At 34.7% G+C, this 22,730-nt stretch overlaps 1 protein-coding gene and 1 pseudogene across 3 annotated transcripts in view; both read right to left on the bottom strand.

The window, feature by feature from the left end:
* The window catches only part of LOC149542925 (glutamate--tRNA ligase, cytoplasmic pseudogene), a 30,384-nt pseudogene extending 26,977 nt beyond the window's left edge, over window positions 1-3,407 (bottom strand).
* LOC149542924 (alpha-(1,6)-fucosyltransferase) overlaps window positions 3,148-22,730 on the bottom strand; it is a 119,596-nt gene continuing 100,013 nt past the window's right edge. For 2 of the 3 annotated variants that reach the window (XM_089797838.1, XM_089797840.1), the window contains one exon: window positions 3,148-3,710. In XM_089797838.1, the coding sequence (XP_089653964.1) occupies window positions 3,432-3,710 (279 nt within the window). In that variant the 3' untranslated portion in view covers window positions 3,148-3,431. Of the gene's footprint in view, window positions 3,711-12,921; window positions 13,005-22,730 lie in introns of all 3 variants that reach the window. The other variant, XM_089797839.1, reaches the window with a different exon arrangement.

Genomic DNA, 22,730 nt, shown 5'->3' with positions numbered 1-22,730 from the left:
ACACTTTCAAAGAATCAAAAAGGGTAATATATGTATTGCCAAATCATGGAAAATGATCTAGTCGTCGTGAATTGATGAAAGAGACAATCTACTTGAAGATAAAAGTCACTCTTCACAAAAAAACCTTAGGCAAGGAATGACAACATTGTCACATAAAAGAAGCAAACAATAGGTATTGTTATCATAAAATCCAAAAAGCATAAAATGAGAATGGACACTCATTAAGAGGGCATTAAAAATGGGAATACAAGGCTTAAAAGGCAGCCAATAGAAGGATTTATTAATTATAAATAAAAAGTTATTAAAATGAAATCAAGGAGACAATGAATATTGATTCAATGCAGCTAAATCAAAAGCGTAGAATATTGAAGGCAATGATCAAGAATGACTATTACAACACATCAAGTAGTGGTCACCGACATTTTAAACAAGGTTGTTATACAAATCACCATTATGAAAAGGCATTATTGGAGAAAAGTTCCAACAAATTGGTTTGCAACAACAAAAGGATGAGTTGTACATCGTTGCAAGAGAAGTTCAAGACCTGATTAGGGACATTTTCTGACATGTCTATCAATTTCCTATCAAATTCTAATTGAATGAAAAAAGAAAATTGAGATAATTGAGGAACTAGAATAGAGAGTTGACAAAAAGAAAATTTTCAGCATTTAAAACCTCACAAATGTGTATATTGACTACAAAAGTGTATAAAATTTAGATAATGCCCAACAAAATTGCTCGGGTATAATTTTCATATGCAGCTATTTTTTATTTTCCACCTTCAACTCTTCCACTTTCTCTTTCCCAAGCCTACAATTCAAAGCACAACCTGTTCATCTCCAACTTATTGTAACAAAACTTTTAATGTGTTGTACTCTCTTTTTCACTTTTCTACATGTCATGTTTTCTTTCACCGCTATTTTTACACATTGCATAAAATTGTATGCCCATCTGAGAATTAGTTTAGAGAAGAAAAATGATTAATATTTTTTAAAGACCATCTATAATTCAAAAATACTTGAGAAAACCCCTCTTTTTAACATTTAAACCTTTTGAACTATCTAAATCCATTAAACCCTGGACATCTAACATGCCAATAAAAAAAGCTATCAAATCAATCAATTTCATAGACAAGTTCTTGTTTTGTAGCCTTGCCTCTTCCTCCTCGACACCTTTTATTGTCATATCAAAACCAACAATTGCAAACATGACTTCTTAGTATTACGGTTAATACTAGTTGTTTATGTTATAAGGTTTCTTCCTTTGCTTCATGATTTCTTGCCTCATGTTATCTTGCGCCACTTTATTCGACCCCACAACAATTAAAAAATAACATCCTTAAGTCTATTTAAGTATTCCATAAACATAATAGATTCATAATTTTTTTAATGCCAAATAAATTTAAACAAACCTAATTAAACCCTTATATTTTGGAATATATTTCGTACAAACCACCTTCTCCTTTCATGGTCTTTTGTATTCCCCTTCAAGCCTCTTTCTCCTCCAGTCAGGCAGAATAGTTTCAGGTGAGAAAGCTTAGCGTGTTATGCTCTCTACATTGATTAATTATTCTTGTCCATGTTTTTCTTCCCTTCATCCTATCTAATGTACATGGTTAAGTCAACTTAATCACTTCTAGCTTTTTGGTTGACATCTTTTCGAACCATTTTGATCTCAGCCTTAGATAAATCAAAGTAACAACATTCTTTGAAATTTGTATATGTACCCCATTTAGTCCTTTTTGTCTACATGCATTTTTTCTGAATGGTTTTATTTGTGCACACATGTTATTGAGGTACAAAGTGACATTTTATGGCTGGAAAGTTGTGTCCCCAATATGCAAGAAGATTTATGTAAAGCATGGTTTAGTTCTTAAAAGGGATATTATCTTGCATGGTTTGCTAACAATCTTCCTCTTCTCTCTAGTCTTGCTCTCTTTATGATATGGATCAGGCCACCCTTGGCCACCCTAAACATCATACACTAGGAAAAAATTAAACTTGAAAAAAACTTAAGTCAACTTTGACTATTTAACACTTTTAGTCTAGGAATGAAGCCTTAGTGTATGATGTTTAAGCCGTATGTATGGATTGTGTAGCTTATCATAAAACATTGTGAAAAAATATTACACAATCAAAACCAAAAACATGTACAACAATACAGCAGACTGAGGAAATCATATAACTTCAACAATGAAACTATTTAATCCTCAATGTTACTGTATTTTGTTCTTCACAAATAATTATATTACCTTTCCTTTGCTGGGGGCCAAAAGACATGAATTTTGGGACAAGAGTGATTCACAAAGATAAGGTTTAATGTAGAATATGAATCAAGCTCTTTTGAAAAGAATAAGAACTGTGTTAATTTGCATACATGACCAATCATTTCTTGGAAGTTTAACATTTTTGGTCTGCAAATCTACATATGTATTTGCAAGTACCTGCCAACTATAACATTAGCCTTTAAAGGTGGCCAATGGATCTCCTATTTATTATTTTTGGTTATAGTAACATCATAATTGGAGTAGTGAATAGTGGTACTAGTTAGAATTACTTTCATGATTTTTAGCTCACATGACTAACTATAATAGAACTAAATCTCACGAACAATGTTTTTCAATGAAAGGTTGTGTTTCATTTTAATAAAATAAATACTTCTTGTAGAGTCTGTGGATCTAGTAAATACTCAATTAAATAAATAAGAAAGTCTCTCGCCTCTCTTTTAAGCCCCAAAAAAAATGGAGAACTACGTAATTCTCTTTATATGTGACATTTGAAAATTTGAAAACTTCAAATTTAAAAAATCGTAACCAAAATCTGGTGAGAATCTCTTGCCGGCAAAACATTACAACAGCCCATCATTAGACCTATCACAATTTGTTCCAATCCACTTAGTGCTTGTAGCAACTTTTCTAGTGTGCCAACTCCCATTATTTATCATTAAATAAAATTAGTTTCAAACAAACAGACTGTAATAATTTGAGTAGTCATTTTATTTATTTATTAGGAAGTCTTTAACCAATCCAATGGAAGGCAACACCTGGAAATTAAAATCATTTTCAAATTATTTATCAAGGTAGGCAAAGGAAAATAACTAACATGTCAAGTACACTACTCACCAAAATTAAATGCAAAAAAGGCGTGCTTGGCAAGTACTAATTTGGTTGTTTTTCTATTAGAAATAATTGAAATTGAAAGACTGTCATAAGAGGGTTTTTAATGCAGTATGGAAATGATCAGTGATATTAAAATACAAGAACAAATGTACTTCTGTGAAAGAATATAAACTCTACGGCCACCTAGAATAATATAACTCCCCTGTATATTTCCCAGTCCATGAGTTCCAACCACACCAACAGCAATGCTGCCAGCTGAAATGTATTCCTTGAATGCATTCTTAGGCATTTAACAACATTCAATCACAATTTGTTACCAAAACCTATCCTTGTTGACGCTTAAGTAACCTGCCATCACTTTGCCACCAGTGCTCCTCATACCATCTATAAGGTAGCACCATGTTGATCCAAGAGCCCCCACAAAAAAATCTGCATCAGCAGCCATCAAGAAGTTCACTAAAGGATAGTTGGTACTGGTTTCCCTTCCTAGACTGGCCTCATAGGCTGGCATGGTCATGTTTCCAAACTGTCGTCTCACATTTGTGAAGTAAAAGTTCCACCCAGTGTAGGATTTTGACTGTTCAATGACTTCCTGCCATGTGAAGAATTAATATCATTAAATACAACTCATGAACTAGTACCCTTGCATATGATTAGAAAATTGCAAATGAAAAATCCAATAAAACTTCTGCAGATAACTTTCTTTAAAACTTGCTTCATGCTATGGAAATTTCTCAAGTACCACGTATTTCTTAGCTGTAATGACAAAATATTTACTATAGGAATAGGAAAATGAAATGCAAATTTGCATATTGAAGATCTTTCTGCCTTTGATTTTCTTTGCATCAGATAAATATAATAATGTAGCTTAAGATTTATTTATTTCAATTTATAAACTGGTTATCTAAATATAAGATGATTGTACTAGTCCTGAAGTGGAAATTCAAATCTACCAATTTATGATCCATTTCAGCAGCCTTAAACATGTAGAAAACATGGACAAAAAGTATACAATATCGGATTAATCTATTTGTCTTATGATATCCACTTTGCATTATACCATACAAGGATAGAGAGATCTGACTTGAGTACTAAGGAAGAGTGCCACTCCATGGAAGTTACAATATTATTTGAGTCAACTCATGTGAAGTCAAGACAGTGGTTGATGTCTCCAAATATGATAAAGAAAATAGAAACGCAAAGATATTACCGTGAATAATGAATTAAGTCGGAATTCTGATGCTGTGGGGGAATAATTAATAACTAATACATAGATTATCAGGTGATGGGCACGTACAGTGATTTGAAGGAGGGAATGATAACATGTAAGGAGGAAGAAACTCAGGACAGTTACTAGTCGAAGGCTTCAATTTGTTGTGACTACTGGTTATTCTCCGAAACGATGCAATTAAGCAAAGAGGTATGTCTTACAAAAGGCTGTGTCTATTTGAAGAAAGCTATCTCTACGAAGATGAAGGCATTAAAGGAGATGGAAACATTCGTTGGAAACTTATATCTTCTTTTTATCCATTTTTGGATCTGCTTTCTTGAGCATCTCCAATTGGCATTAACCAGTTGCATGTGTGCAAAGCAAGATTAGAGACAGCACTGTTGTTGCAAGGGTTAATCAATTGTATCAGACATGGAAGCTGGTACGAACCATTGCACCAAAACCCCAAGGTGCTAGTGAAGGCCTTCCACCAAGATCATAACATTCCACCACGCTCTGCAGTCCAAACTCTGGGCTGGATGTGCACCCATATCGTGGGCCCTCCCTTGGCCGTATGAGCCCCGGACGAACACTGCAATGCCGGCATTGCCACCTGCTTTGAGACTCGAACCTGGGTGGAGGCTCTGGAGTATGATACCACAAGCTACGAACCATTGCACCAAAACCCTGAGGTGCTAGTGAAGGCTGCCCACCAGGATCATAACAGAAGCTTATTCCAAATTGCACAAGCATGTCATCATATCAGACACTACAAGTGGTAATCAGTTGCATGATATGAAAGATTGTATCAGAAACAGGATCAGTACTTTGTTGCAGAAATATATATCAATATCTGAAACAGCAACATATCACTTCAAGCAATATTGTCATACCTATAAATTGCACATATTGAAGGTTTTTATCCAAAACAGCAATTGAAGTACTATAAGCATTTATAAGACAATATTATAGCATGTCTCCCATTGCCAAATAAGAGAGCCAGGAAGATGCAGAATGAAGAAGCACAAGTTGCAGCTAGTAACAGGACATTAAGAACAGCAGTTTTTTTGAAACCTTCCAGTCATGAATCCTTCTTTCTTCTTTACATCTTCTCCAAGGCGTAACTTACGTATTCAAAAACATAGAGGTTATGAATATATTTCTAAATGTACTGCTAAACTCATTAGCAGACTGCAGTTTATACAACTTCCAGAATTCTGATCTGATTGTCTTATTATGCAGGTATCAGCGATCACGATACTAATTTAACATTCAGGTTTGAGATGTAAATTCTGAAGATTATACTTTACTTTTCCTCTGATATACAAGGTGGAGATAGTACTGTTTATCAATTTCAATGGTGCTATCTCTTGTGTTTTCATCAATATATATAACCCTATGAAAGGGCGGTCATGTCTAATCAGAATAAGGAGGCATGACGGTTCAACGTGATTAGTTTCCAACAGCCCCAATCCTAATCGGGTGTTAGGAGTTAACTAATATTAACACCAAACTCATTAGCTTTTGTTTGGATAACAAGTAAAGATTGATCTATATAAAGCAATGAATGTTTATTTAAACAATGCTTGATCGATTTGCATGATTTCAAGAGATAATCACAGATTTCATACATGGCAAGATATGCAGAGTCAGATTGCTGATGGAAGGGATAGTTATTTAGATCATATATATGATTGTGTGTGTACGCATGTATATCAGTTCACATGGTGAACTGGTATACATGCATGCATACACAGTTATCAGTTTCATCCTTTCACACTGACTGACGCTACCATATTTTAACACTCCCTCTTAGCTAGGGAAGACAAGGTATGAATCAGTTTATAATCACCTAGCACATGATATCTAGGAGTATACAAAATATCAAGTTAGCATGATATTTGCATATCCTAGTTATGGTATGTGCACTAACACCACGTCGCATGATGTCTACCATAACATGTCATGGCATGTCCACGGACAATACATCACATAATGTCCACCATGATTATCTCATTAAGACTAAATTATTCTACAACAGATATCAAGTCAGCATGATATCGATCAATTAGTCTAAGAGATATTACCTATCAAGAATGTAACTTTCCATAAATATCAAGTCAGCATGATACTCATCATGATAGTAGACATTGTAAAGTCTTCACCTTACAATGTTGAATACAAGTGTACATTATCAGAAAGATCGTCACCTTTCAGTAATATAAATAGGGGAGGCCCATAAGGTCATAGTCACACATATGATAAAAGAGTTTACACATTAAATGTCTTTAAAATATATATTAGTACAAATAGAAAAAAAAATTGAGATTTATTCTCAAAGAATTACATTTCAACCATATGAAGTTTCATTCTGAAGTGCTCCACTTTAACTCTAGAGAGAGGCTTAGTAAGGATATATGTTGTTTGATCATTTGTACAAGTATATTCTGGCTGAATTGCTTTCCTTTTAACCATATCCCTCGCATAGTGATAAGGGATCTCTCTATGCTTGGATCGCTCATGGAAAACAGGATTCACTGAGAGTTCGATGCTATTTTGATTAGTGGATAGTAATAGGTTTCAAGAATTTTCCATATAATCGCACAATCAAATTTCAAAGCCACACCGCTTTAGCTCACATGGCGGCTGCAATGTATTCTACTTCAGTAGAACTTAGTGCTACGGAAGACTGCTTCCTGCTTATCCAAGAGATCATGGTATCATGGTTGATCCCAAACAAAAACTTTTTGATGTGCTCTTTCAATTAGTCACACTTTTGGCCCAATCTGAATTTCAGTATCCACGCAAGTCTAAATCAACATTCTTATATTTGAGCCCATATCCAATAGTACCTTGTAGGTACCTCAATATGTGTTTAGTAGCCACAAGGTGTATTTCACATGGTTCACACATAAATTGACTCAAGGCATTCACTGCATAGCAAATGTCAGGTCATGTGTTAACCAAGTATATCAAGGATCCAATAATTTGTCTATAGAAGGTAGGATCTACAAATCTGGATTCAGTTGCTGCCTCTTTCAGCTTGTGTAAGTTTTTTTCCATGAGTGTGGACATAGGCCTACAGTTTAGCATTCCAAATCTTTTTAGAATATCAAGAGTATATTTTCTTTGATTTAAAGGGATACCATTAGGTTTCTGCCAAACTTCCAATCCTAGAAAGTAGTGTAGGATACCCAAATCCTTCATATCAAATTCTAAAGCCAAATCCTTCTTGCATTGAGAAATGAGGTGATCTTATCTTCTAATCAGTAGGTCATCAACATATAGAATTAATAGTAGCATGTCACCTTTGATAATTTAAAAGTAGAGATTTGGATCTGCATTATTCTTAGAGAAACCTAGTCCAGTAAGGTAGCCGTCAATTCTCTCTTACCAAGCTCTGGGAGCCTATTTGAGTCCATACAGAGCTTTCTTGAATTTGCATACATGGGATGCTGCATCATGAATCACAAAACCATCAGGTTGTTCTAGATAGACTTCCTCTTCGATAGTTCCATTGAGAAATGTCATCTTTACATCCATCTGTTGTATCTTCCAGCCCTTGACTACAGCAATGGCTATAACTACTCTAACAGATGTATATCTGGCAACCAATGCAAATGCCTCCTTGTAATCAATTCTCTCCTTCTATGAGAAACCTCTAGCAACAAAATGTGCCTTATGTTTCTCTATACAGTTTTTTCCAGCACGTTTAATTTTGAAGAACCATTTAGAGGAGACAATGGATTTCCCTTCAGATCTAGGTACTATATCCCACACATTTTTTAGAATGGACTGATACTTTTATGTCATGGCATCTTTCTATACTTGGTGTTTAAGTGCTTCAATTACACTAGGAGGTTCTCAATTTATAGTCTCGTTCATTAGTGCCACGTAGTTTGATAATATGTTAGGCCTCTTTCTCTCTAAAAGTGTCTTTTGGTGCAGCAAAGTTTTTCGCTTCCTCAACAACCTATCTAGCCCAAAGTGGTTGTTTCCTTTTGTTAATATTATGATTTTGCTCCCTTTGAATTCCAAGATTAGTATGGTTTTCATTAGGGGTTTCTTCTAATCGTTCCCTCAGAGGCTTAGAAATAGGTTCTTCCTCTATGTTCTCAGGTGAGTCCTGAATTTCTAACTGATTTGAACTCTTTGACCTTTTGAAGGCAATGTCTTCCTTGAAGGTGACATCTCTGCTTAGCTCTACTTGGCCTTGATCAGGTAGGTATATCCTATAGCCTTTAGAAGTTTCATTATAACCTACAAAATCCCTTCTCCCAGAAGGTTCTAATTTTTTCCTTTTCTCTTTAGGTACATGTATGTATATAGGACACCCAAATATCCTAAGATAGCTTATATCAGGTTTTATCCCAGTAAAGGCCTCTTTTGGCATTTTATTATCGAGATGTGAGTGGGGACATCTATTTTGTATGTAGACAAATGTTCTTGAAGCTTCTGCCCATAATGTAGTATCAAGATTTTGGTCATACATCATTGACTTTGCAGCTTCCACGATGTTTATGTTTTTCCTCTCAGCTACCCCATTTTGTTGAGGATTATAGGGTACAGTGAACTCCCTCTTAATCTCGGCATTAATACAAAAAAAATTAAAGATTTCTTAAGTGAATTCTTTCCCATTGAGGTTTTAACTTTCTTTCTAGATGAGTTTTTTGTTAGGGCCTTGAATTCTTTGAATTTCTTAAGGATCTCTTCTAATTCTTTCCATTTTAGGAAGTAGATCCAGGTCTTTCTAGAGAAATAATCCACAAAAATTGCATAATATAGAGGCCTTCCAATAGATGGGGTTGACATACGTCCACATAAGTCTGAGTGGATTAATTCCAATACATTTTCAGTTTTGCTTAAATTATTTTGGAAGGATCCTTAGTGTTCTTCCCTAAAGCACACCCCTTACATGTCCCATTATGGATTGAGTTTACTTTGGGAAGTCCTATCCCTAATTTTTCCATAGATGTTACGGCTCGAAAATATACATGCCCTAATCTTCTATGCAAGATTTCATTGGAGTCATAGGTTTCATGAATGAGCGCTTGTTTTGACTCGGTGCAGAGTTTGTATGGGTATCCATGTCTTACACCTATTGTTTTAGCCTTCTTTAGAGTCGCATTCTTTGGCCATGCCAAGACTTTTCCATTCGTGAAAGTGACTCTATATTCATTATCTTTTAGGCTAAGTTGTCAGTTTGTATTCTGGTTCGGATGCGAGTTCGACATTCGAGTTTGAAATTCAATCTAATTTTTTCTAGCTTGGGTTCGGGTTTGTTTTGGGTTTGTCCGTACAAGAATTTTTTTTTAATATATATGTAAAAGTATGCTGCAGCAAATAAGGTCATACACCACTATACTAATATACACTATAAAGAAATTTAGCAAAATACACCACCACATATATTAACAATTTTGTTTGAATGGCATGACAAAATGTCAAAATACACCACCATATGAATGTTTTGGTTCAAAAACTTTAAAACAGCAATGCCAACATTACTAATCAATAACCAATAATCAGTCATAAGTCATTGACTCATATGTGATCAAATGGGTATCAATGTATCAAAAATCATCAAATAATTCATCACTAGCCAGTTGCTGATTAGAAGCACAATTAGTGCCACTAGCATCAGCAGTCTCAACTGTAGTCTCAGCCGTAGCCTTAAGATCAGCTCCATCAGTACTATGTATCTTGGTATCACCATCTTCAATTGCAAGTGCATCAAAGTGGACTTCCAACTCCACAGCCTCTAGGTCGGCATCCCATTGTTTTGCCTTCCCCTTTTTGTAGGTATTCTCTTTGTGAGTTGTGAGCCTCAAATTTGAACGCACAAACACCAAGTTATCTACTTTCTTGGAGTTTAGTCGGTTGTGTTTTATTGAGTGGATGGAGTATGTGCTCCAATTCCTCCCAAATGATGATGAACTAGCAACCTATCAAGATTACAAATTTACCAACACGAAACTAGAAATTAAAGTTTTGAATATTTACCAACAAGAAACTACAAATTAGAAACTTAAGATTAAAGAACTTCCTATGATAAAATTTTGATGGCAATGGGTTGCAAATGTTGATATCTTTGTCTGTGGAAGTACCACCATTTATGAGCATCAACATTGTTCTTGTCTTCAAGAGCATCAATACCACAATCATCAATGCTCACAAAACTCATAAATTCAAACCTCACTCACGATGTAGGTGCTCAGGAAAGAGTCTTTGAAGGGCTTCCTTTTACCCTTGAGCAACTTCAGGATCTTTGTATTGGGTAACTCTAGTGGTACTTCCCTTAAGGATCGATTGGCTATAGAACCTAGGCCTCAATGCAAAGGCAAGTAGATGCAAAGGGGTAGTCATTTTGTTCCATTTCTCTACCATGATTACCTATAGCTCCTTGAAGAACATTTCATGAGGATCTTGCTCTTTCTCATTAATGATATTTCTAATGTCTTCAGTCATGGAGGCAATGCCATCATATACCTCTCCCAAGCAAGGCCTATCCATGTCAGTGTATCAGATCATGCTCAATAAAGGCATGGTAATCTTCAGAAGGTACTCAACACAATCCCACCAAGATTATTCTATTATCAATCCCCTTATGTGTAACAAAAAATGGCTTTTTATATTTAAAACAAAGATGGATTAAACTAAAAACTTCCAACATTCATAAATAGATAACTAAATCCTGTTCATATGACATTAACTGCTTTTAAAAATTAATTGAAAATAACTGTATTTATGATCAGCTGTAATAACTAGATTAACAATTAACTATTCACAACTATATTCATGATCAGTTGAAATAATTGAATTAACGACTAACTAGCATAATTGTATTCATGATCAACTATAATAACTAAATTTATGATTAACTATTCACAACTATATTCATGATCAGCTGAAATAACTAGATTAACAACCATCTAACATAACTATATTCATGATCAACTAAATAAAAAACCTTACAAGTAAAATTAAATGCTTGAACAAGAAAAGTGGGAATGGAATATACAAGTGTCATCGGAGGATCTTTAGCTAGTTGCGCAAGTCTCGACTTTGGTGAGAGGAGAAGCATTGACATAGCTTAACCTCTTAACCTCGGACCATACTTATCCCCACACATTCTATTAAATTAGAATGGCCCTCCCTACCTCAAGATCAGACTTGGGATGTTCTTCAGTCCAGCCACCCAAGCATCTTGGTGTTTTGAATGTCCGCTCACTTATGAAGCGGACATGCTTACATAATTGGTGCTACTGACATCAAGTGATTATTAGAAGGCACACATGCCTATAAACTACCTTGGCCAAGGCTTTCTGACAGATTCAACGACCTAATCACCACCGCTCGACTTGACAACAGGTTACATTACAGGGATGAGCATGAGCTATTAAGTATATTATCATTTAAGTTATCCACATCTGATTTCTCTTTTTCTTTCTTATAGATTTATTCCACCTCTTCACCATTCATGGCTACCTTGCTGGTGAGTCCCAGGTGCACTAAAAGTTTATGAGCATTCTGCTCTTTTTTACACCTCTTCACCATTCCATGGCTTCTTTGTCGATGAATCCCAGATGTATTGGTAGTTTATGAGCATTCTGCTCTTGATATCTTTTATCATAAATTTCAACATTATAAAACTTGTTCTTGAGATCAGTAACAATCATATAAGTTCCTTATACATTTAGAAACTTTTCTTAAAGGCATACAAATCAACTTCTTTATGATGATTCTAGTTACACTAAAAGTAAAAAGACAGTTCCTTATGAATTGTAGTGATTATTCAACAAGTTAAAAAATAATATGATCATAGACAAAGAAAAAAGGTTGGGCTGCTATAGAAAATGGACATATTGGAATGGTAATCACATGGCCTATTAAGGAGTAGGTAATGCTTGATAATCTTGAACTTCTGATCAGTTCTCTTCAGCAAATTGAAATGTCACCTACAGTGCTCACCACCTCTAAATCTTGGCCAAAATTACTTGCATGAAATACTGTAAAAAAAAAATACTATAATACTAAGATGAAGTCGGGTTAAAGGAGTTTGGAAACAATGTTGCAAAAGGAATTTAGAAATGTGGAGAGCATACGGGATGGTGATACGTCCACCTCCTCTATCGGCTTCCCTATAAAGGGATGAGCCGTGACTTCTTGGCTCCCTCCATTTTTAAAAAGATAATATGCCATTCGAATTTCCAAATATTAAATCGATTGGGAAAAGAGAGGGAAAAGAAAATAAAAAGGTTGGAAGAGAAGTTGGAAAGATTATAGTTTCACTATTATTATAATATATACTTACATACGTTCATGTAAGTATATCAATGGGGTGACATCATTATATTAAGTTATTATAATTTAATGGTGTCACTTCATTTTTATATTTATATGTATGTATATAAATATTTATTATAATATTATGATGAAAGATCAATTAAAAATCCCTTTAGATATGTTTTATGTTTTAATTTAGATTATTTTATGTTGTCTTAGATAATTTTCTTAATAGCTCATGCAGGTCCCATAAATGTATCATGTGATCAAGTTGTTGCGTCCTTTCCAAAAAAGTTTAAGGTCGTACCTGCCGATCCTAATGACTGAACTAAACGAACATCCCATTCTGATGATCCCATTTAGCAATGCTTCCCCCCTCTTCATCTTCTCCTACAATCACCCATGAAAAATACTTTCACCTTAATAACAATTTTATAATAATTTCATATAAACATACTAATCATTATATTTAAATCAAGCAATTGCTAATCCTCTAATAATAGTTAATGGTTAACGACCATCTTCATTAACAGTTAATACAACGTAAATAAATAACTACCTATTTCACATGATCATGAAAGAATAATCCGTTAAATCCAATGGTTATGAATAAGTTTAAAGTTAGGTCAAAATTTTGGGATGTAACATTATGCAAGCTGCCTTGGCACAATTAATTTGCCTCCATACACTCCAATTAGCACTAGCTACCATTCTAGTCAATGTGTCTTTAACCTTGATAAGGCATCTCAACACAATAGTAGAGGCAAAGTGGATCTCAGCAACCCATTTTAAAATCAAAACAATAATAGATTAAAATTTTGAAAACATAGAAAGTTTACTAAAGTGACTAGATTTCTAAAACTTGTTTAAATTTTAAACAATTCAACTTACCTTCAAGAGCTCCAATTTCGAGAATTGTCTTAATATGGCTTATGTCATATGGTGGTTCATGACAAACATTTGGATCTCTTGTGCCTCTGCATACTTTTTTTTATCCACTCAACCTTAGTGCCAATTTTTTGCAGCATTAGGCTAAGTGAGTGCATAGCACAAGGTGTCCAAAAAATGTGTTCATAATACATATCGCTCCTCAAACAATAAGCCGGCAGCCCTACAATTCTTTGCATTATCTGTTATTACTTGAACAACATTGTAAGGGCCAAATTGCTCAGTCGCTTGGATGAGAATGTTCGCAATGAAAGGACCATCCTTTACCTCTCCTTCACAAACCACAGCTTTCAAAAACATTGCATATCTTGTAGACACTACAATAACATTCACCAAATGATGGTTCCTTGCATCTTTCGATCCCTCTGATACTATTGTCAAACATGTTTCGACCCATGAATCCTTGATGGGCAGCATGGCATTCTCTATACCAGCTACCTCATCATCTAATAAAGTGGTGTGTATCTTCTCATAACCAGGGCCAATGAACCCGGTTGGAGCCTCATTAACTACCTTCATCATGTATTGCCAATACAGTGAACGAACAACATTAAATGACAATCCATTTGCATCAACGCATCTGGCTATGGCTTGATCAACAATGTCTCTAGCTTCATTTTGGAATGATGATTCCAAGGGTCCCACTGCTCACTTACAATTTGTTGTTGAGGAGGATGCAAGAATGGATGGCCCTCTGCAGGTGGCTCACTAGGAGTGGCAGTTGAAGACATAGATGATGTTTTTCCTTTCTTTAGAGGCCTACCACTTTCCAACGGATGTGAAGAATTTGCCCTCCTAACAACTTCTTCTACTTGCTTCTATTCTTGGATGTATTTGTTTACGATGTGATTTGAAAAGAAGGTTTTAGGTAGCAGTCTGTTTACTCTTGGCTTCTCGATGCAAAATTTGATGCTTTTTTGAGGAATAAAGCACAAATGTGTTTTTACTCTACTATAAGAGCTACTAAATTACTCCTTGCAGTGGCTACAAATCCATACATAACCTCCACCGGGCATTGGTCAAATCATTTGCACATGTTTCCAAAGTGGGGAACATCTATTGATTTTGAAGTGGAGGTTATTGGCACACGAGCACTTGCAACCATGATAGAATCTACAAACAAACAAAACAAGTTACAACAATGAGAAAAGATTCGAGAAAATAAACCAAAACAAACCACTTTCAAACTTCCAGCCATACACAATAGATCAAAATGCATGTGCAATCACAAATTAATAACTTAATACATATGCTCTCATACATCTTACTGAAATAGACTAAGTATAAATAATAATTTATAAACTTAAAAATTTAAAAAAACCAAAAGTTTAATCTATAGGCTATAGTTGTAGCAAGATGAACATCCTAATGAAAAGTTTGAATACCAGACACAGGTATTTGAATTCAATGGTAGACAAGTATTTTTCATCTAGCAATCAATTCGAATGCATATGCCATTCAATAATAAATAAATAAAATTAAATAATAATAAAATATATGCTCCTTGCTACGCTCCCTGCTACTTTATTGTCTGCTTCAATGCCCACGTTTTTGTTTGCAGATTGCTTGAGCGCCCATGTTTGCAAGGGGAGGGTCGCTAGAGGTTGCAAGTCGAGTATGCTTGAGCGCCCACGTTGACAATGAAAATCCAAAACGCAAGTTGAAGTATGCGATTTGAGGTATGCAGTTGGATGTTTAATATTAAGTGTGAACACATATTACAATCTAAGCCGACATCGTTTTGGGCCTAGGAAAGTCGACCAAAAAGCACTTAATTAAAATTTAAAACATTAAAATGTCAACAAATGTGGCTGCTTTCCCAATTTCGCCGTAAAGTCGCTAGAAATTCCTCCCGAGTACATTAGAGCATTACCAAATTCGCTTGACATTCCGTCAAAGTCGACCAAGGCACAAAAAGGCAAATTTACAAGGAATTTGACAGGGAATACCAAATTTGACATGAAATCGGAACCAAATGTGAATTCCAGTCGAATTGAATGTTGACTTTTCCCTTCCAAGAGCGAATACGATAACTTAGCTTCTACGGAAGATAGAGATATTGGGTTTCTTTTAATTTCTAGTACAAATAGTACATATTGTAGTTGAATAGTAATGTTCAAATCTAATTTGATGTTACAGGTCCCCACTCCTTTTACACGATGTGTTGAGTCATCTCTAATGGTTCCCACTTCCTCAATTTTTTCAACCATAGTATCTAGATGTTTTCGAAATTCAATAATATGTCTAGATGACCCACTATCAATAACCCAAGTATTGATAATATTTGATACATGATTTGATAATGTTGAATAGAATAGGAACTTCTCAGGATCCTCTTTAGTATTTGTTTTTGACTTGAGCATAGGATGCTTGTTTCTTAAGTCTGTCAGGGCATTTGGCAGCATAATGTCCATATTCATCACATCTAAAACATTGGACTTGTGAAGCATCTCTCCTTTTCTTGCCCTTTCCATGAAATTTTTTCTTCCTTTTGAAGTTCTTCTTCCCTTTCTTATGATGTCTGGCATTCACAACATCAAGATCTTTGTTTATAAAAATTTTGTTTGATTCCTTTTGGTAACTACCTAGCTTCTTCTTGTAGACAATCGAACCTTAGGCAATCTAACTTTGGGAGTTTTGCCCTTGCACTTATGCCTTGTTTGAATGATTCCCCTGAGTTGGGTAGTCCGCATAGAGCTATTAGGGATAATTCTTTGCTTTCTATCTCTATTATTCTCATGAAGTAGGCAGTCACAAATTCTCCTTTATTCATAGTTATGTGATTCACTTGTGTTTTGAGAGCAAGGGTTCTGTCTATATTATTTATCTCAAAGATGTTCTCTGGAGATTTTAGCATGAGGTATGTAGTTGTCTGTGTTGGTTCCTCCCAAAACCATCGATTAGAAATCCAAGAGCTTGTCAATTCTCCAATAGGATTCCACAATCAATTTTGACTAACGAACAAGAATGACTTCAATTCCCCTACAATTTAGGCTCCGCTACATCCAAGCGGGTAGACCTTAACCTCAAACTCTAACTGCTTGGTTCAAGGCTTTTCTATAAAAAATTTAAGCTTTGCAAGTTCTCCGGTTGGCAAGGTCTTCAAACTCGATCAAAATGAAATTGAATGTTGAACGTTTGAATTGAATGAATGTTTTGTATAATATTTGTCAATAATGAATTTGATGCTTGTAAGGAAGATATAGATTTTCTGACTTCAAATATAAACCCAATAATAATACTTCAATGATTCAAAAGACTAGTGCCTTTTCTTATTCAGGCAACAGAGTCAACTACAATGATGATTTTCACGTACAACTTAATAAAATTCTATGCACTTATGTTGTCAACAATTTAATAATCAAGATGCAATAGATCAAATATATATGCAATCTTAAATTAGTCTAGATTTAACTTTAACTCCTTTGGTAGGGAGACAAACTGGACACAAATATGGAAACAATTTGATATTTCACTATATCTATAATGATCACATCTAAGATGCTAAATGACCATGTCCACTTATTTGATATTTAAATAGTTTACGGAATTTAAAGATGATAATAAAGGAAAAATCAACTGCAATTTAATTCTCTATGCCTTTTTTGAATTAAAAAAAGTAAAAAGGGCTTTTATTTATCATTAAAAAGTAATATATGAATTTATATTACAAAACCATATTTTAAGCTCCTTATTCCTCCATACAATTATTCTTCTTCTTATAAATACTTTTCCGAATGTGTTTTTTAAAGGTGTCTTGTTCCGAATTTGTCCCTTTTTTGCAAATGATTTACTTCATATTTATATCTTGAATATAAGGGACATGTCTAAGCTTTAAAAGTTGTCTTTTTGAATTTGAACCCTTATATATTTGCAACTTTTCAAACTTATACCAATTCCTTCATTTGTTTTTCGTGACTTATTCAAAACAATTATTTTGATGATATTCATAATTAGTCGATAAATTTTCTTCATTACCCAGCTTCAGTATTAACGATTCATGTCTTTTTTGTTTCCAACCTCGTATTGAACTTACATCCATTTCACATATTAGTGTTTTTATTGCATTGTATATGGAAAAACTTCTGATAGTTCATAGAATTCGCCTACATTACTCCTGTTGGACAATGAATCCACTATCTACAATGATGAATTGCCACGTCCACACAACCCTCCTCTTCAATCTAATTCCTTCATGGCGTATCAAGATTTATAGACTAATGATCAACCTTTAATATCATTTGATAATATTTGGCATTTACACATCCATAGACTTATTATGCAATAAATACAAGCATTTATAATAGTTTCCAATCTAGGCAATGTTTCCAGAATAGTTTTGTCCTTATATCGCTGCCAATCATGGTCAATTTGCTCCGTCTCTGTAATTTTTCTTTTCTTCCACAAGACGAGTCGCCCTTCAACCAATCTGTGCATACATATTTCTTTTCGTCATTTGTATCACTAATTAAGATGGGTTCCTCCGTATATCACCTCATTTATATTTGATGGAAAGCAAACTATTGAATCCCCGTCACTTGTACTATGGAAGTCGTATTTGGTCTAAACTTGGATGCATGTGTTGTCATAACATCTTTCTCTTCACGGACATCGGACAAGGGATTTACAGTTGTCATTTATCAAGGTGTTGTCTTCATTTGCAACTCTCTTCATACTCAACGGCATTAACATAATGAATGGTTCAATAAACCTTTCATTCATATGTCAACCAAATTTGTCCTTCCATTCACCTCCATGGGTTTGCTACCTCTATCTTGTGTTTCTTGCTTTATATCTTTGCGTTCACTCCTCCCAATTTATAGTCCCGAGATCACTATATAGATGGCATTGAAGTTGTCGATTGAAGGTGTTATGTCCCTCTGGTCCAAAAGCGAATTGTCCACCAATCCGCAAAATGTCCATTTATCTTTACTTGGTAGAAAGGGTTGTTGATTGTATAATATCGTCTCATCTTCTATGTCCAGTCCATTTGTTTGAGCCAACGTCTATCCTCAATCCATGCCTTAGGAAAAATTGAGGTCTGTTATATTGAAGTAACGAGAATAAAAATCGGATCAGAATCCGCAAGGCCGAATTGAATCGCGAATCGGCCATGAATCAAATAAAAAAACCCTTGAAATTTAGAGATTTTAACAATTCAAAACTTATTTCATACACCCTTTATTGAATATAACTTAAACACAATTTAACATCATCAAATAGAAGTTGACATACATAAACATGGAACATAAATGATAAATCCATCACATACGTAACTATGTTACACGTAAAATGTGAATTGTGGGTTGTCACTGAAGTAAATAGAAATCATAGGATCATAATGATTCAAATCATAGAATGTATGTTAGATAAAGATCCATAAGACATCAAATCATAAATGTATGTAAGAATCTAAGATGAAGATCCATGAAACATATGTATGTAAGATGAAGATCCATGAAACATATGCATGTAAGAATCTAAGATGAAGATCCTCTCTTCTACTCATGCTAAACAATTAGAAGGCCCTTTAGGGTTAAAACAAAGAGGAAAGGCTAAAAAAATTTTAAAACATGTGTTTTTATTAAAACACTTTTGGCTGCCTGCGCCGATTCATCAGGGGGATTCATACAATTTTTTGCATGAACCTCATGAATCAGCGATTCATGCAATTCATGACAAAAAATAGGTGATTAGATTCACCAGCTCCAATAAAATCGCCATGCATGAACCAAATCGCCAAACCAGCGATTTTGGCAATTTTAGGGTGATTCTCAAAACTGTGTTATATACTACTCCATCCCCATCGATGATATCATCAATGGTCTTCTTTGGCATGGTGTATATATTTTGTTATCTTTCTTTTTCTATTGGATGTTGCTATTTGTTTTGAATCCTAATCTGCAGGCTTGTTTTTAACAGTGAATATCTAGGAGCATTTGAAGAATCACTGAGTATCATTGGGACCAATTATCGCTGTATATATGTTTGATGAATTTATTACTGTAGCTCAGAGACAAATCACAGATTGTACCTTTGTCTTCATTGCTGTTGTATTTAGCTGTTCCAATCTGAACTCACTGTTCTTATTTCTGTTTATTAACTTCTTTATACATTAATGACCATACTTCATCAGGTCTCAAACTTTATTTGTCAAATGGAGGCCCTACTTTTTTGCACAAAATAGGGCTCCATCAGTCTGCATTGCTAGTATAGGTACTATGTGGTCTCTCACAGAATCCACTATCAATTTCATAGCTTTCTTGTTATTTTCAATTCATTGGGATTTTTCTCATCCTCTGGTTCTGTTCTCTTATCTTTTACAAATGAATCTACTTTGTTCTCATGTAATATCATCATGATTCTTAATTTCCATGCCATGAAGTTGTTGGCTCCCTCAAGGCGATCCTCAAATCTGATTGGATTTGTCATTCTGAGTGATGGAAGTGTGTCAGAACTTTATCAACGTAGGTACTCTGATTTCTCAAGTTTACATTTGAACTTCCTAAATTGGCTCTAATACCATGTAAATGTACTAGTAAACTTATTGGTACCCTCAAAGCGATCCTCAAATCTCATTGGATTTGTCATTCTGGGTGACGGAAGTTTGACAGAACTTTATCAACGTAGGTAGTCTGATTTCTCAAGTTTACCTTTGAACTTCGTAACTTGGCTCTGATACCATGTAAATATGCTAGTAAAATTATTAGCAGACTGCAGTTTATACAACTTCCAGAATTCTGATCTGATTGTCTTATTATGCAGGTATCAGCAATCACAATACTAATTTAATGTTCAAATTTGAGATGGAAATTCTTAAGATTATACTTTGCTTTTCCTCTGATATACAAAGGCAGAGAAGGTACTATTAATCAATTTCGATGGTGCTATCTCTTGCGTTTTGATCCATATATATAATCCTATGAAAGGCCAGTCATGTCTAATCAGAAGAAGGAGGCATGATGGTTCAACATGATTAGTCCCTATCCTAGTTGGGTGTTAGGAGTTAACTAATATTAACACCAAACTCATTAATGTTTGTTTGGATAACAAGTCAAGATCGATCTATATAAAGCAATGCATATATACTTAAACAATGCTTGATTGATTTGCACAATTTCAAGAGATAATTGCAAATTTCATACTTGGCAAAATATGCAGAGTCAGATCACTGATATAAGGGATAGTTATTTAAATCATATATATGATTATGTATGTATGCATGCATACACAGTTATCAGTTTCATCCTTTCATACTGACCAACGCTACCATATTTTAATAATATTCATTCTTGAGCAAAATGACAAAGAATGGCATATCGATAGTATGTCTAGAAGCCTGTGTTTGCTGTAGTATTGGTTGAGCTGAAACTATCGTTTCTATGGGAATAATCTGCTAATAATTGCCAAGTTTCTGTTATTGCTAAATTATCGAACCATTGTGAATAATCTGATAATAATTTGGCAGGCTTTTGTAGTGCTTAAACTTTACATGGTTCTTTATTATGTAAACTAATATGCTAGAGAGGCGTGAAGTTACCTCTAGCGAAGCTGAGAAAAGAACATAACTGTTCTTTTCGGTTCTAAGTCTCTTGAAAGAGCAACTTGCTTAACTGTTGAAAACTTGCATCAGTTAATTCAAAACAGTCAAAATACAAAACTAATTCTTTATCTTGAAAAGGGTGATATGTCAGACAGTTAAACTGAACAATTCATGTGACAAGAAACTATGGAAAGTCCTTCTGAAAATGTACAATCAACTTCATCAAGAGGCCTGCAAGGAATGAACTTTAGATTCACATAAATTATCTAAAGCACTTATAGATTCAGATATGGCCATTTGAATGTTAACAGTTTGAAGCTTCTTACATCAACTGCTTTGGTTCTTGGGTTGCCTAAAGGTTGAAGAAAATACAAATATTTGTGAAGTATGTGCAAAAGGGAAGCATGAAAGGGAATCATTTCCAAAAGGCAATACATGGAGGGTCCATCACCCACTTCAGCTTGTTCATTCAGATATATGTGGTCTTATACAAACACAAAGTTTGGGTAAGTCATTATATTTTATCACTTTTATTGATGATTACTCACACGTGTTGAGTGTATTTTCTGAAGACTATGGACGAAGCCCTCAATACTTTCAAGAGGTTTAAAGCCCATATAGAGAATGAAAAAGGGAAAACAATCAAATGTTTGAGAATGGATCGTGGCGGAGAGTATTGATCAAGGGCTTTTCAGAATTTTTATAAGATGAATGGAATAAAAAGACAACTCACAACTGCATACACATTTCAACAAAATGGAGTGGATGAAAGAAAGAACTGCATTGTGATAGAAATGGTCGGGAGCGTGTTACAAACCAAGGGTTTGAACAATTCTTATTGGGCAGATGCACTTGCTACAACTATGTATATTCTCAATAGGAGTCCTACCAGTACCTTAGACAAGACGATTCCCAATGAAGCATGGTATGAGAAAAGGCCTAATGTAAATCATTTTAAAGTTTTTGATTGTTTGGCTTATGTTCGTATACTTAATCCGAATAGACAAAAATTAGATGCTAAAAGCGAACCATTCATTTTTGTGGGTTATAGTGAGGTTGTACAATCCTATTACTAAATAGATTATTGTCTCAAGAGATGTGATTCTTGATCAAGGGGGGGTTTATGGTCATCCCAAAGGCCATGTTGAAAAGCCGAAATTTGTTTGGAATGATGATATTATTGATATTAATGATCATGAGAAGCCAAATAATGGTTCCATTTCAAGCTCTTCAAGTCCACCAAGAAGCCTCTCATCGAGTCCAAGCACAAGGCCAAATTCAACTCCAAGGCCTATGAAGAAGATGAAAAGAATGAGTGATATTTATCAAAAAAGTCAAAATCAAGTACATGAAGAAGATCCAATAGGTGAGACAGTAAATTTTGCATTACTTGCTCAAGCTGATTTTGAACCATCATGTTTTGAAGATGCATGTTCTAATGATGTTTGGATGCAAGCGATGAAAGAAGAGATGGATTCAATTCATAGGAATGACACTTGGGAGCTTGTAGAGCTTCCACGTAAGAAGAAGAAGAAGATTGGAAGCAAGTGGGTATACAATATTTAACTATAACAGTGATGGGAGCGTTAAAAGCCATAAAGCAAGACTTGTTGCCCAAGGCTTCA

This window comes from Cupressus sempervirens, chromosome 8 (assembly GCF_028749045.1).
Source record: "Cupressus sempervirens isolate cs-2001-9-10 chromosome 8, ASM2874904v1, whole genome shotgun sequence".
Lineage (NCBI taxonomy): Eukaryota > Viridiplantae > Streptophyta > Pinopsida > Cupressales > Cupressaceae > Cupressus > Cupressus sempervirens.
This window is presented reverse-complemented; position numbering and strand designations above follow the sequence as displayed.